This window comes from Pezoporus wallicus, unplaced genomic scaffold (genome assembly GCF_028554395.1).
Source record: "Pezoporus wallicus isolate ANWC-B61680 ecotype Strahan unplaced genomic scaffold, APGP_CSIRO_Pwel_v1 contig_7265, whole genome shotgun sequence".
Classification (NCBI taxonomy): domain Eukaryota; kingdom Metazoa; phylum Chordata; class Aves; order Psittaciformes; family Psittacidae; genus Pezoporus; species Pezoporus wallicus.
The window spans coordinates 1,743,799-1,759,820 of record NW_026635568.1 but is presented as its reverse complement, the minus strand read 5'-3'; the positions used below and the strand labels follow the sequence as shown (position 1 = coordinate 1,759,820).

General features: G+C 40.0%; 1 protein-coding gene across 1 annotated transcript; it reads right to left on the bottom strand.

Annotated features, from left to right (window-relative positions):
* Positions 1 to 700: 700 nt before the first annotated feature.
* Positions 701 to 15,976, bottom strand: MCM8 (minichromosome maintenance 8 homologous recombination repair factor). The gene is made up of 19 exons (XM_057396942.1): positions 15,869 to 15,976; positions 15,468 to 15,646; positions 15,212 to 15,286; positions 14,628 to 14,710; positions 14,302 to 14,451; positions 13,493 to 13,596; positions 12,822 to 13,020; positions 11,929 to 12,014; positions 10,380 to 10,531; positions 9,131 to 9,329; positions 8,637 to 8,667; positions 7,963 to 8,103; positions 6,187 to 6,328; positions 5,366 to 5,561; positions 4,889 to 5,102; positions 3,749 to 3,958; positions 2,964 to 3,040; positions 2,299 to 2,488; positions 701 to 829 (listed from the first exon to the last, which is right to left on the bottom strand). Exons 2-19 carry the CDS (start codon positions 15,604 to 15,606, stop codon positions 737 to 739), a joined length of 2,481 nt encoding a protein of 826 aa, XP_057252925.1. The 5' UTR covers positions 15,607 to 15,646; positions 15,869 to 15,976; the 3' UTR covers positions 701 to 736.
* Between the last annotated feature and the right edge of the window lie 46 nt (positions 15,977 to 16,022).

Sequence of the window (16,022 nt, the reverse complement as noted above, 5' to 3'; positions counted from 1 at the left end):
CATGCCATTTACACCTACACCAGCATTCACTGTCACTGGGTAACACTTAAACAAACCCCAGATTTCTCATACATAAAGTTTAATGAAAGACATAAATAAAAACCAAATGCCATTTTACAAATTAAATAGGGTAATAAAGATATTTTCTTATATCAGACTTACATTTCAAATGAAAATATCATCTACAAAGAGCAACAAATACAGAGGTGCCAAACAGAAAATCAGGTCAGTTTCAGTAAGACAGCATTTCTTAAAAGCAACAAAACTGTTGTCTCAACATGAAGATTCCCAACTTTTGGACAATATTTCCATATTGAAAATTCTTCTAATGAACTACAGTGCAAAAAATATAACTCTCATGTTCTCATGAAAGAGAATGTTGTGGGTCCAATGTTTGTTGTAGAAGTAAAATCTGTTACAGTACTGAAATCATGTCAATACAAAACACACTCCCCGCTCCTTAGGGATGATGAAGCACATGCTGGTCTCACCCAGTCTCACATCCTCAAGCAGACATAAGATGTGTCAAGCAGCAACACCAGGTGTCTGTACTACAGCACCCTGTGGGCACCCTTTGTTTCTGAAAGGTGATCTCACACCTCAGTAAGCAACAGTGCCAGCAGTGCCTTGACTGCTGAGCTAGGCTGCAGCTCAGTGTGCTTTATTGCTGCAGGGCCATCAAGTCCATTCCAGGTGCAATGATCAGGTCTCTCAAAGTTTTGCACTGTGGCTGTTTTCACATAGTCTGAAGCTGATAAATTCTTGAGCCTTTTTTCAAAAGATAACCCTGATCATTTAGGGATCCAATAAAGCTTTCAAAATCAGATACCTGGGAAAAGAAAGACAAAAACATATTTCAGACTGAAAGAATGACATTTTATCTGATGTAAAACAAAGTTTAAAAGAACTGAGTAAAGTAATTTGAAACTCGCCTAAGAATAGGTTAGTTTCCTTAGCAAACTGCTGACCTGCTAGGAGGTTGCACCCTTTTGCACTCTATTTACAGGCTGTTTTTAATGTGTTACATAGAAAAAGTGTTCCCTACTTAATGAGATAGAGAACGTATGCAGTTACATATGTCTAAATCTAAGTTCTGAAAACCAAGTATCTGTCAAAGAAGTCTAATTTCTACATCGCTCACTGATTCCCAACTATTTGTTACAGGTGTAGGGCTTTGAATGGGGAAAACAGATATTCTACATATGAAGGGAAGACTGGAATGAATAATCCTGTGAGAAGAGATCTGGCAATAATATGTTCTGTCAGACAGGATTCACACCAAATCCAGTCTTATGTACAGCCAACATCTGAAAAAGTTTGGAAATTGAAGCAATCTTGCCGCAGCAGGCCAAAGTAGGCTAACCAGGGAACAGAAAGAATAATGCTATTGCCCATAATAAGTTCCATAAAGAGAAATTAATTATCACTATTTACTCATTACACCAGAAATCCAGTTTTAAGTTTTAAATTGATATTTGAAGCTTTTTCATAGGATCACAGAGTGGTTTGGGTTGGAAGGGACCTTAAAGCTCATCCAGTTCCAACCTTCTGCCATGGACAGGGACACCTTCCATGACACCAGGTTGCTCCAAGCCCTGTACAACCTGGCCTTGAACCCTGGTAGGGATGGGGCAGCCACAGCTTCTCTGGGCAACCTTTGCCACGGCCTCACCACTCTCATAGTAGAGAATTTCTTCCTATTATCTCATCTAAATCTCCTTTCTTTCAGTAGAATGAGCTATTATCAATATTTTTGTTTGGCTGAAGTCCCCACGCATGTACAGAATGCAAATCAATTGCAGAATAAAACATATTTGTGGCCATCTGTCCTACATGATGTTCTATCAAGTTACAGTATAGGATGCCTGAAGCAGGAATGAAAACCCCAAAAGGTGTATTTGGGCCAGAGAAGGTCAAGCAGAAACATCACTGCACTGCTGAAACCACAAGAGTCTAAATTCGGGAACAAAAATAGGTGTGTCCCCTGGGGAGCCAGAGGAAGTAGAAACCAAAATTGCCTTTCATAAACAAAGCAGAATCTTGTTAAAGACCAGAAGGAGAACGAGCCCTTACTAGTGCAAGGAGCCATTACTGTCAGCTAGTAACATTAGTAAAGCTAACAAACAAACAAAAGGCAATTCAGGAAAATTGTTGAGCCTAACAAGCAGAAAACACTGCTTATTTCTGTTCCTTGCAGAGGCACAACAGATGTGCCTTTTCTGCTTTCTATTTTGCAATAAATCATTTTGACTGATCTCGCAGTTTATTGCAGGAGAAATGCTCAATTTCCTAACTTACCCGTATCTGCAGCTCCTTTGCAATCTGCCGAAGCTGTTGCAAGTCAAAGAGGTTGTTGTAAGTTCTCTCTGCAATACTGTTAAGGGCAGAAACAAATCTTTTTGCTTGTGACCGATTGCTCATCCCAGACCCATGCTGTGAACGCTCGAAGTCCAGTTTTCCAAACTCATCAGAGTAGGTTCCCAGCATGCTAAAAATACATTCAAGACAAGAGCAACAGAAGGGAAAAGCAAAAGTGCATCAGTTTGCTTCCTGAGGCATAACCACTTGAGGAAGCTTTCAGAAGCCACACAGGAAACCATCCCCTGGTAAGAAAGTCACTATCTAGGGAACTTAGACTAAACGTCTGTGCAAATCACTTTTAAAGTTAAATTGTTCAACTGCAACAACAGAGTAATTACACAAGAGAAAAAAAACCCTTTGGCAGTGCCTCATGTCTAATTTACTGTGCACAGATCTACATAACCACTACAATGATACAACTCAAAGGCCTAAGCAATCATAGTCAACTTAGGGTTTTTAAAGAGCTAACAAATCTGAATATTGGCATTATGGGCCTAAATTTGATAAAGTAATTTCTTCACTGTGTTTGTGTATCAAAAAATAAAAGGTTTGAATGAATAGCACTGTGATTCTCTGTTTATTTTTAAAGCAGTGTGTATTACCTATATTTCATTATTTCTATTACATCCTCAGCATCTTCCTTGGTAGATTTCTCTCTTAATTCCAGTCTTGATCGTGCCTTAAAAACAAAACAAACAAAATCCACAAAAGTATATTTAAGATATATTATAGCAGATGTGAAAAAAGGCTACAGTTACTCCATAACAAGCACAAAGTTCAGGAGCAGAGATGGAACCTAAGCCTACAGGATTTAGAGGAAGATTTCTGTATTTTTTCAACAGCGCTTCCATGTCATCTCCTGCACATTCACATTATCAGGCTGTATCGTGGAGTTTACTTGCAGCAGTTTCAGCTTATTCCTGCCTGCACCTACTTTTTTTCCTTTTGGGAGAATGTGATAGATTCTCTTTCATAGAACCACAGAACACTTTGGGTTGGAAGGGACCTTTAAAGGCCATCCAGTTCCAACCCCCCTGCCACAGGGGCAGGGACACCTTCCACTAGAGCAGGTCGCTCCAAGCCCCGTCCAGCCTGGCTTTGAACACTGCCAGGGATGGGGCAGCAACAGCCTCTCTGGGCAACCAGTGCCAGAGCCTCACCAACCTCATAGTGAAGAATTTTTACCCCATCAAGGGTGTTTTACTTTATAAGAGGCTTTAAGCAACAGCAGCTCTTAAGGATTTGCAGGTCTCTTGCATTCTTACAGTTTTGTTAAGAACAAAAAAGCACAGCAGTGAATAAGCTGTCAAAAACTGTAGGGTACCAGTAGCAGTTTAGGAATAATTTGTTTGCTTTCAATCCATTCGGTATTACAACTTGCATTTACCTCAGTAAGTCGTATCAGTGACTCTAGCTGCCTTGTGGTGATTGGGGTGCTGTCTGCTCCTTGGTTCTGTTTCCGGAGCTCAAGGTAGAATCCCTGGAGGACCTGAGCAGCTTCTGAAGATAAATTTGGGTGAACGTACTGCCGAGCATATCCAATGTACTTCCTCAGCAGCTGATGTGGAATGGCATCAAAGTTTTCTCCTGGTAAAATCTAACCCAGTTACAAAGAGCTTAGATTTCTGTCTGTCAGAACCCTATAGAATACCATTTTTAACATATAATCTTCATCCTCAATGCTTTATCTGCTGAAATCTTCACTGGAAGGGTTTTAGTGCATCATATATGAACTGTGTACTTTAAAAGTCCATACACTAGGCTTAGACATGTAATTAAACACATTTGTCCATCTCAGAAAAAGCAGCTAAAGCTTTTTGTTTGCAGTAAGTGCTTAACTGTATCAAGAATTCTTACTCAAAAAGAGAAAATCCAATTTCACAGTTGTTATACCATATAGCTCCACAGATAAAACCACCACTGCTGATACTCCGTTCCCAAAAGTGCCTGGGTGTAGCTGCAGTAGGAGATACATCTCCCAAGACTCGGCATTTGACAACATTAGCCTTCAAAAAGATCACATAAGTTCAACAAGAAATATGCTCCTCTTCTATAATCTCCAAATCTGTCATGAGTTGCAAATGCTCAAGAATTTGTTTACACACTGCTTTATTCAGATTCAATACTTCACAGCACATCATGCTATATTAAATTATTGTATCCAATCTAGTTCTGTAGCTTTTTATTGAAATCTAACACAGCAAATTTACTTTAGAGCATCACACGCAAATTATCTTCTTGCTACCACAACTGAACCCAGCTTGGCTAACAAATTCTTTTCTGTGTGGAGATGAAGATGGCTTAGGCACATCTAACAGCTCCAGGAGGGTGGGTAACGTTAGCTACAACAGACAATTATTAGGAACTGGTGGCAGGAGCCTTAAGTGTTGCTTTAATGCAGAGCAAATTATCATGAGAAGAATGAGAGTGGGAGACTGAGGGCATCCAGCAAGTCAGGCTTGCCCAGGTCTCAGCGCCAAGAACATCACAGGAAGGGGCACAGCAGCAGTCACAGGACAAGTCTTACCTTTAGTCTTTCCAGCAGGGGTCGATCTGAAGTGGCTTCAAGAATAGAGCGATCCTGTGTGTTGGTGCGAGTCACAACAGCGCTGCTGCACACTGCCTGCTTTCCAGCACGGATTGCCATCACGTGCTCAGACAGCAAGTGATCGTGGTCTTCATTTGGTGTGTCCAGCAAAATGAAAACTAGATCAAATCTCGACAGCAAAGCACTCCCCATTCTAGAGTAGAGACAAGAAAACCACAATGCTCATAAAGAAGGAACTCTGCTCTACTTCAAAAACACTTAAAGAATCTTGACCCATTATTCAGAATGGAGTGGAACAGCATTTTCTCTCTCAAAAGCCATGAAAATTAATTATTACAGTAAGTTTGTGTTCAAGCTCTAGGAAACTTGAAAGCAGTTATATACAAGCTACAAGACTATTATAAACATCTGCTCCTGATGGTGAACTATATAAACAGCATTTCAGAAAGTGCTCACTTTAAGTTCTCAGACACGGTTTTGGCTTTGTTATAATGTCCTCCAACTGGGTTTGCTGCAGCAACAATAGATGTTCGAGCTGGCAGACTGCAAACAATGCCAGCTTTGGCAAGGCTGATGCTTTGCTGTTCCATGGCTTCCAACAAAGCCTGATGCTGGTTTCCCATCTTATCAAATTCATCTATTCCACAAATTCCTGGAAGCAATTAACAACAGGGCAAAGACTTACTACAGAATGCATTAACTGATGGATGAGTGAGTGTATGTTACAATCCAATGCTATATCAGAAGCCCAACCTAGAGTCTTAGGGACTACAGGAGACACCGGATCAAGTATCCATTTCAGCAAGGGTTGTTTTCATTTCATGGTGCTACAGGTGAACCACTATGCAGTTGGTCTGGCTTGTGGAAATGGTGTCCTGATCACACATTAAGATAACAAAACAAGCTTTGTAAAAATATAAATAGCTGACACCTTGTAAGCAGCTGTTTTTCAAAACCATTAAGAGTCCAGCAGCTGCTGTTAAGTCAGAGATTTCCCAAAAAGGAAATCCTAGTTCTTTGCCACAGTAAGGCTGGTTTATGAATTGCAGAACGCCAGTTTCATATACAGCCTAATCCCTAAGAAAATAGGAACCACCTCCAGAGAAGTTACTGGAGAGGCTCAGAACTTCTCAAGGTGTGGAAAGCCAATATCATACTTCAGATTTACATTTTTAGTCCACAGTTACACAAGCACTGTAGTTAATCTTAGACTTAGTAGCATATACACCCACCCCCCACATACAGTCACACAAACTCTGTAGCATTACATGTATTACCTTGATCTCCAAGCACTAAAGCACCAGCTTCTAAGGCAAAATCTCCAGAAGCGCCATCTCTAGACAGTGTAACAGTCAGGCCAGAGCTGGTGGAAGTGTTACCACAAACATACACACCTCGAGGAGCAACATTGCACACTGCCTAGAAGAGAAATAAGTGCTTTTTCCCTCCCCCGGATGAAGAATTTCATAAGCCTTATTCTAGAGAAACAATTTAAAGTAAACACAAATTTGTATCTTTCTCCTTAACATGGCCCAGCAGTAAAGTTGTACGTCTTTTGGGGTTGCACAGGGTTACTTCTGTAAAACAGTAGGAATAACTTTGATCACAAGACTTGCAGCACAACCGTGTCTACTGTGTTATCAAAACTGCTAGGACCTTGGGTATAGCACTTGATATCTGTCACAGAACTGGAGATACATAGTTTCTGTGTCTTCAGACCCCAAGGTCTACTCAGACTAATATCTTGTACTGGTGCCCAACATGCTGGCTGCTTCAGAAGAAGCATGCATAGTTCTCCCCACAACTAGGGGATAAAGGACAGTCTAGTCTTTTCTATGTTGTTAGCATCCAGAAAGCAGCCTGAGCTAGAAAAACAAAGCGTGGTAAGCTTGAACACTGACACATTGCAGTTCAGTTTGCCTAGAATACAGTTCTAACTGGATTCTCCCGGTAAATAGCTATAGTTTTGGGTGCCTGTTTTATTTAAAAGCCAGTAATCAAAGTGTTTTGTTCAGTACCACATATATAACAGGCACCAAGTATTACATAAAAAACCCCAAGCACCCAACCAGACAAAAAGCCCTGGCTCTTTACACAGCTTTGCTTTTCTCCTTGAGATTTTTTTTCCTGTCACAGTGATGACAGAGGAGCCTTGCCTCAGGGTCTTAGCTGAGGAACAGATTACTAGCTTTTCTTGGATGGCATTCAGCCGTTTAGTAACAGTGTGGAAAAACAAATCACCTGCTGTATGCAGAGAGTCCCCATTCAATGAAAAAAAATTACTGAGAAATTTGTTTGTCAAGATGCTTGCATACAAATCCATCACTTTCAGTTATTGCAAATTGTATCCTAACAAAACATGTCCGCATTAGAAAGACTCTGACTTTTTAAATGAGGTCCTGCAAGTCCAGGTGAACTCCGTTCCTTTGTCACTTCACAGTAACCGTGGGAAAAGACATGGAGCTTTAGAACCATCTCATTTAAGATTAAAAAAATCTATTACTAACAGATTCTATTACAACCATGCAGAAATGTCCACCAAGATTAAAACCCAAATGCAGCAGCAGGTCTCTTTCCCCAAAAAGCCAAGATCTGTGCTAGCAACACAGCAGGTAAGAGAATGGAGGCAAACCTCAGAAAGTGAATAACATGATATTTTAAACTGCATTAGTTCCAGGCGTGTACCTTCTTCATTCAGCTAGTCCATTGTCAAATAAAGTTAGGAAGGAGTAAAACTCTTCACTGGGAAAAACCTCGACTGTTTAAGGGCAGGACAGCAAGCCTATACTTGAAAACCCACAGGCTTGACCAAGTATACCTGCTTTGGTAAGAGTTTTAACAGGCCTGACTCCTTTGTCAAGGAGAGGACAGCAGGGGACCGCCCTTTGGGTTCTATCCTATATTTGAGGTGCCCTACATTAAAAGATAGCTGTAGCCAGACCCAAGCAACCCTTTGGTCTTGGCACAGCTATCCTAACATGCTTACAAGAAGTCAAGATAACAAGGAATTGGAGAAAAATACAATAGCACAACAGAAGTAAATCAAGCCTTACTTGCAACATTTGACTTTTTCCCAATCCTGGATCTCCAACAACCAGAACGTGTGGGTCTCCTCGCACTGGGATTCTGTTCTTGTCATCTACAAACTTCTGACATCCTCCAAATAATGCCAGGGCCAAACCTGCCTTTACAATCTGTAGTGGTACATACCAACACTTGTAAGTATTTGATCGTGGTGACAAATTTTGACAGCTCCCTGGTATTCACCATAACAACGCTTTCCTTCTGCATGGCTGAACTTAAGGGTATAAAGCTGCCATCTCCTTGTCACTAAAAGTGACTCTGCGTCACAGTTACCTGCAAATACATTCTCTGCTCCTTCCCTTCACCCTGGATAAGCTTCATAAATCACAGAATGGTTTGGGTTAGAAAGGACCTTAAAGGTCATCAGTTCCACTCCCCTGCCATAGGCAGGGACATCTTCCACTAGACCAGGTTGCTCCAAGCCCTAGTCCAACCTGGCCTTGAACACTATCAGGAATGGGGCAGTCACAGCTTCTCTGGGCAGCCTGTGCCAGGGCCTCACCACCCTCACAGGGAAGAATTTTTCACTGTCTAATCGAAATCTCTCCCCCATCAGCTTCAAGCCGTTCTCCCTCCTTTAGAAGTTTACTGTGGCATAAACATTCCAAACTGAAGTTGCAGGCAGAGCTGTTAAATTACTTACCTCATGGCCATAAATTGCCGGACAAAGAGAGCTGAAAAACAAAGAAGACTGTAACCTAAGGGAAATACAAATCTTGTAGAAGAATACTTCTCTGTCTGAACTGAGGGTCTTTCGCACCCCCTGCTCAATTATTGCACCTCTTTCCTCTGCTGTGGAAAAGCAGAGTGAGGAACAAAACTGTACTCATGAGCTGAAAGTACTTGGTGAAGAGCAAAAATAATTCATTGCCTTTTTTTACCCATAGCTTTCTGTCTCAAGGTTGAACTAAAACACTCCTAACTTCCCTGTATCCTTAAATCCCTCTCAAAGTTCTAACACCCCAACTGCAATACTTCTTCCCAAGCTCCTTGCCCATGAAAGGTTTTTAAATCTCTGTGGTGTCTGTTGCACAAGCCTTAGACATTTCATAGCTCTGACTGTCATGTTTGTTTGAAGGTGGTCATGCTGATTCAGAAATCTAATCCTAGACCTAGTGTAGGTCTGACACAACTTACTTCACAATGAGCCTGAACAGGTTTTCCTCAGCTTGAATTTCTTGAACAGCATAAAGGTCTTTAAGTGAGAACTCCATGAACGATCTCTGAAAAGTCTCATCATCAAAACTCTTTGTTTTTTGTCCTTTACTGTTGCTGACAGAATTGGCCTCAATGTACAACAAGAACATACACTTGTCATTCTTACTTTTAGAAGCTCCTGTTAGAAAAATTGGGAAAAGATGAAGGAATATTCTATCATTAAGTACCAATGTTATTTACAAATGGCATAGGGTAATTCAGAAATATTAAGTTCAGCCATGTGCAAAATGTTCGTATTTAAGTAATGGAACATCTGCATTTTCAAAAAAATGGCGAGTTTCTGGTTACATTTGTTCTCCAAGTTCCCTCCATTTAGGTACACAATAAAATATTCTGCTGGATTAGGAGGCTATATGCATATAGAAAAAAACTTTATCCCAGAATAAATGAAATTTCCCAGGAATTTCAAATTATTACATTATTTTAGTCAAAGTTGAATACAAAATGTTCCCACTCAATATTTAGAGGGAAAAAAAAAATCATCGTGCAGAATAATTAAATATGTGGCTTAATAATTACTTATTTTCTATATTCCCAATGATTACTTCGCAGAGAACGTGGTCTCATGGTAAATCAGTACTGCATTTCTCTGCAACATATGCTATTACAGTTGTGTGCAACATAACTCCTCACTTTGGGGAAAAAAGAAAGAAAAACAAGTTGTAAGATTTCTCCAGGAAGGACTGAACTAAGAAAGCTGGTACTCCTTCACAGCAGAGTGACAGCTTTCCAATCTTTTGAAGGAGACCTTAAAGGGAAAAGGCTAAGCAAACAATGACTCTCAGTGAGACTTCAAGAAATAAGGATGTCCCTGCTACATTAGTGCTCCAGAGAAGGCTTTCCTATCAGCTGACACTAAAACATCAGATGTCAGACTGGTACTTAAGATTCAGGTCAATAGTTATGTCTAGACCAGTGGATTGTGAACCCCAACGTGTCACTGATGGAGGTCTGTGGACGTTAGAGACAGTGCTCCTCTTGGACAGCACAATATCTGGCTTTCTCAAAATAACTCCTTGTTATAAAACTTTGACAATTTCTGAAGAAACACACTAACACATCTACAATTTTGAGACTCACGTTAAGGGAATAGCTGTTACCATTCTTGTGTTATCACTAGAAAAAACACTCCCCTAGGAAAAAGATGTTCTCAGATGATGCGTTTTACCTTCCTCAGTGCTTGACACTTTTACTATCCCTGTAACAGTGACCACATCTCCCGGGACACAGCTGTCCACAAGATCTTGAACCAGTTCACATTCAATTGTGCGAGGGATTCGCCCTGCTTCTTGCTGATCATCTGCCATGAGCTCCTGCACCCTGCAAAACATGAGGTGGGTGCACAATCCCTGTGTAACATTACAAATTCAGTTACAGCACACAAGATCAGCAGATGTATGCTTCCAACCAATCCAGAATGGAGACAGCAGGAATGCCCTAAAAAACTCTAGAAAACGCAGCACTGAATTTGGAGAAAGACTTTTTCAGTTCAGGCTTCAATAAATGGGTGTACATTATGCATAAACCCCAGAAAGACAATTAACTATAAACTCCAGAAATAATAAAAATTCAGATTTTCTAGCACTGAAGAGCAGAAATAAGTACAGTATGTGAAAAAAGATGGACCTCACATAAAAAAAATTGAAGCATCAGCCACGATATCCCTGATGAATGTTTAACTGGCATTTTAACCCTATCAAAGCACAGAATATCCCTCATACCGTAACAAGGACAGTAGCTCACTCTTTGTATAGTTGTAAAAGGCAAGCAACTAACAAGTTCTTTAAAAGATTCCAGTTTGGGCTCTGCACTTAAAGCTCCGATAGTTTTCCTTGAAGCTCGTTGTTAAGCTTTTATTAAGAAGCTGTGGTAAACAGCACCCTCTAGAGCTGCTGACAAGAATGTCAGCATTGGTTTTTAAATAAAATCTTCAAATTACTTTTATTACAGCACGTTAATAAATGAAAAACATTTAGGTGTCATTTGACACGATAAGACTTTTGATACAGAGCACATGAAGCTACAGAATCTGAATCTGAAGTGGGAAAAAGCTGAGTCCTGCTTTTTCCAAGCCTTGTCTATCCCCTTAGCTTAGTAAGGAACCACAGGTCAAACTCTTCTGAATATATATTGTAGGGCAACAGTAGGCTAGCTAATAGCACATAGTAGGATGGAAGCAATGAAAACCAGATACACCATCCACCTTCCTATACTTTAACATTGTTAATTTGTATTGAATGGGCAGGCACAGCACTATTTCCTTCTACTGAGTGTACCTTAGGAACACATCATCACTTCAACCTAAGATTTCTAGCCCTCAAATTTACTTCCAGTTCATTCAACTGGCATAGCTGATCTATGTAATTTAATAGGGTTTTTGTAGCTGACTTACAGCGTGGTAAAGGGAATCATTAAATAATAGATGCCATTAGAAATGATCAAGAAAAGCTGCAAAGAGCACAAACTGGACATTTCCCAAAGAACTCAGTCATGGTAGGAGGAATTTCCAAGAAGCTATTATAATGGGTAGGTTTAATACATCAAATATACGAGTGCTCAGATAAAACCAGTGCTTTGTAATATAAATTTTGAAAAGTGCTTGCCACAAAAGAGTTAGATTATTAAACTTATGTCATGTAATATGGAATTAGCCATCCTGTCCCTCTTTGACTACCTTGTTGCATTACATCTTTGAGCAGAAGTGAAGACATGCTTACTTAACAGACTGCCAGTCCACTGTAGTGGTTAAAGGAGAGCTTCTGTCAGCTGTGAAAGATCGGCCCCGGCACTCAGGAATAAGGCACTGTAATGACAGTCATTCTAGTTCATTCTCAACTGCTTTTTTAAACATCATAATTTTAAATTGCCTAATTTGATTAAAAAAATATAAAGAGGAAAAACAAAGCAATGTGATTCATTGACACCACTTCAGGAAAACAGCTAATTAAATTAGGGCTACAAATCAGCACATACATAATTAATGAAGAGCTATCAGCCACATACACATGAATTCAGAGTTGTTCGAGCAGATACAGTGAATTTTATGATTCCCTTGGTGAATTGGATTGAGTTCTTGGGTGCTGGGGGGGGGGGGGCGTGGAAGGGAGATGGTAGATGAGGGGTTTTGTGGGTTTGTTTGCTTTGTTTTTTTTTTATTTTTAACACTTGCAGGTGTTCCAGAGGAGATAATTTTTTCACTTGAGCACATCACCTAACATAACTGGGCACTGTCTTATGTCTAATAACTTTCTAAATCCAGCTAAAAAACAGTGAAATTAAAATGTTCTAAACAAAATCCACAAAAGACCCCAATCTAAACATAGTAACCACCACAGAGAGGTGGAGGAGAATTTTTAAACATAACTGATGAAATGGAAATGAAAAGATATTTCATTTTTTCCTAGATTTGAGTGAGTTTCTACATATTGCTTTTGTTTCAGCAGGATACAACTTTTTTGCAAAAAAGTTGTATGTAGTAATACAAAGTTGCTTTTGGTAAGCTTTATGTTTTTTTGGCATGTCAGTTGTTTAACATAGCTTTAAAGATACTGGGTTTTGTCAGGTCAGTACAAATAAGAGCAAAGTATGAAGTTAGATGGTTTTAACTTACCTTAGTTGGAAGGGTATACTTTCCATCAGGTAGAGGAACACTCTGAACATCTCCACATGTGCCACATGCAAAAGCCAGCTTAGTGCACATAGGCTTAATGTTACTGACACGCACAACAGTGCCACGCAAGGCAATGTATTTCCCATAGCAGTTGGCTCGAACGTTTTTCAGCTGAGTTAGTGGATCATAGTTGTACACCCTACAGAGAAGTTAAACAGTAACATTTGAAAGCTTACCATACTTAAATACAGAAACAAACCAACCCAACAAAAAAACCCAAATCTCACTAAATGCAAACAAAAAAAAAATCCTACACCCAATTATTAGCAGTAACCCAGAGCAATAAGTAGAAGTAGTTTGGCTGTGGACTCATGGCATATTATTTCATTCTTGTTCTAGAAAGCAGTGAGACGCTTGCTATTCCCCAGGTGTATATATCTTAACATCTGTTTCTCCATTTCACTCTTTCATTCACAAGGACAGTTTAGCCTTTGTCATGGTGAACCAAAAGCAAAATGTAGACTGCTCTTCTGCAAATAGCTTCACAGAGTCAAGTCTCTCAATAAAATAAATACATAAGCCTTATTACTATGCATGGATATTGACAACCATTAGACGAGAAGCAAACAGATCTTCCTGGAAAAAAAGCCCAAATACTCAACACACATTACCTAGCATGAATGAGAGGCACATTTATTATAGGTTCTCCTTCAAGTGGTAATCCTTCCTGCACCTGCAGCTCTGCAGCATGCCTTTCAAGGTCCTTTGTTAGCACCTAGACAGAACAGAAAAGCAGGCACAAACGCAGTGTGCCATGCAACACGGAGTCAATTTGCTGTTAGGTTTGATTCCTTTTTTTTTTTTTTTTTACAACCAGATTTCCCTACTGCAGTTTGAAGAGTTCTCTGCTTCTGGGCAGTTTTAAGCTTCATTTTAAATGGAACTAAAATCAACATATTTGTTGTTGTTTTTAATTAACAAAGCGTATACAATAATCTTTAATGCTGTGCTCAACATATGGATTTTTGTGTGACATAAGCCACAAACATCTCAACTTGTCTGTCAACAAGTAGTGAAATGCTACTTTAGAGAAAACAGAGACAGGAACTGGCTCACCATTCACCCACCAGCCGTGGTTTTGCCACATGATGTGGGAGACACAGCACAGGTAATTCCCAGTGTGTTAAAAATAAAAACCAAAAAAAACCCCAGGAATTAGAACTCCCAGTAGGGAATAACAAAAGTGTTGGAACTACATTTAATCTACTGCTTTGATGATGAATAAGCAAAAAATAAAATACCAAGACAAAAGGATTTACAAAAACATGATTTTGTGGGCTGTACAGAAATGGTTGGGAGATGGAAGAGTTTCAGTTTTAAATAAAAAGTAATTTCCAGTAAGACAGAAAAAAATAGAGTCCCACTGATTTGTTTTTCATTCTGAGGATTATGCCTCTGTGTATTAGAGCATCTTATTTACCTGGTGAATTGCCAGACCCATACATTGCAGTATCTTCTGAGGCATGTCCCTTAACTCAGTAGGTAAGTTTGGTATTGATTTAGTTAATTCTTTGTCTTGTATCAGTTCTTTATAGTCCACAAGAATACTTCCTTTTCTTTCTATTTCATCCTGTGAAACATTAAGTTATAAAATACACTTAAAATTTTAAACACAACACATAGAAATCACATCATAAATATTTCATATCTATGATGGAAATTATTTTTAGTGGAGAAAACACAAGATTTGTAATGCCATTGTATCAACAGGCTGTTGGGATGGGATATGTTTTATTTTGTTTTTACCTTATCATAAAGCTCAATGCGTTGCATGAAAAACTTTTCGAAGGCTTGAGTCTTCTGGACAAAAGGAGACCTGTCAGCATAAGCTAATTAGAAAAATGCCATGTTAGTAATGGACAAAAATAATTACTTCCCATTTCACAAAATACATAAACATTATTTTTCTGCATTCCAAACCTGAGAAAGATGATAGATTATTACAATATCACAGTTATGTTCTATCATTAGGCTTGATAGAAAAAAAAACAGAGCTTTGTCTGGGATGACATACGACAAGCACATAGGAATAAGAGAAATACAGCAGAGGTATGTAAATTCCAGTCTTTGGTAGCTGGAGGATTTATATGGCTTATTGATCAAGTTTAAGAAAGACCTTGTTTTACATTATGTAAGACTCCTTTTCACAGTTTGGAGTCCACAGAGATTACGGTATCCCACAAGATTTAAATCTCTGTTGTATTCATGTTTATATACAATAAATACGTATTTCAGTTGTTTTTTGTTGAACTTATCCCCTCTACTTATAACCAATTCTAGAAAAGAAATGGAACAAAATACTTTATAAAACAATTTTAGTCTAAAAATACCTTCAGAGAAATAAAGTTTCCATCCTTTATAGGGAATAAATTGGTCCAACGTTGATTGAACTAGTCGAGATTTTACTAGGAAGAAAATTGTAAAAGTGGGGATTAAAACAATGTGAATATTAGACCTTTGCTAGTTTTATTCTTAGTGATTCTTTTGACCGTGGGGAGGCAAATAGCTGTAATCGCCTAGTGCAGTAGGTCAAAAGCAAATCATTATAGCTTTAGAGAACAGGTATAAGCACAGGAGCTGGCTCACCAGGCTCAGGCACTCTTCTCCACTCTCCCTTGTGTTCTCTGCCTCGCCATCCGCCTCGCCATCCTCCTCGCCATCCTCCTCGCCACCCCTGAAAGCCTCTCCCGCGGACACATCCCCTGCCTCTGAGGTCCCTGCTCATCCCGCTCCGCAGGCGTCAGCTTGGGGATGCGACAGCAAACGGAGCCAAGAGAAACAGAAGCGTTACCAGAAGAAATTTAACCTATATTAGGGTCAACTGCCGGGGAGGCTTCATCTGCGAGGCTACGAGCGAAGGCCCTGAGGGACCTCGGAGGCCCTGCGGAAGAGTCGGCCGCCCACTCCGTACCACAGAGCCCGGGGAAGCAAAGAGGAGCCCCGCTGAGCAGCCCCGGCAGTGAGGGGACGAAACAACGGCACCAAGCTCCCTCAGCAAGAGCCTCCGCCAGCCCCTAAGGCGACAGGGAAGCTCTCACACCCGCCTCAGCACTCTATTTTGGCGCCCATACACTCCTTCCGACACTGCAGCCAATCCCGAGGGAGCATCTAGCGTCGCCATGGAGCAGAGGGCGCAGCTCG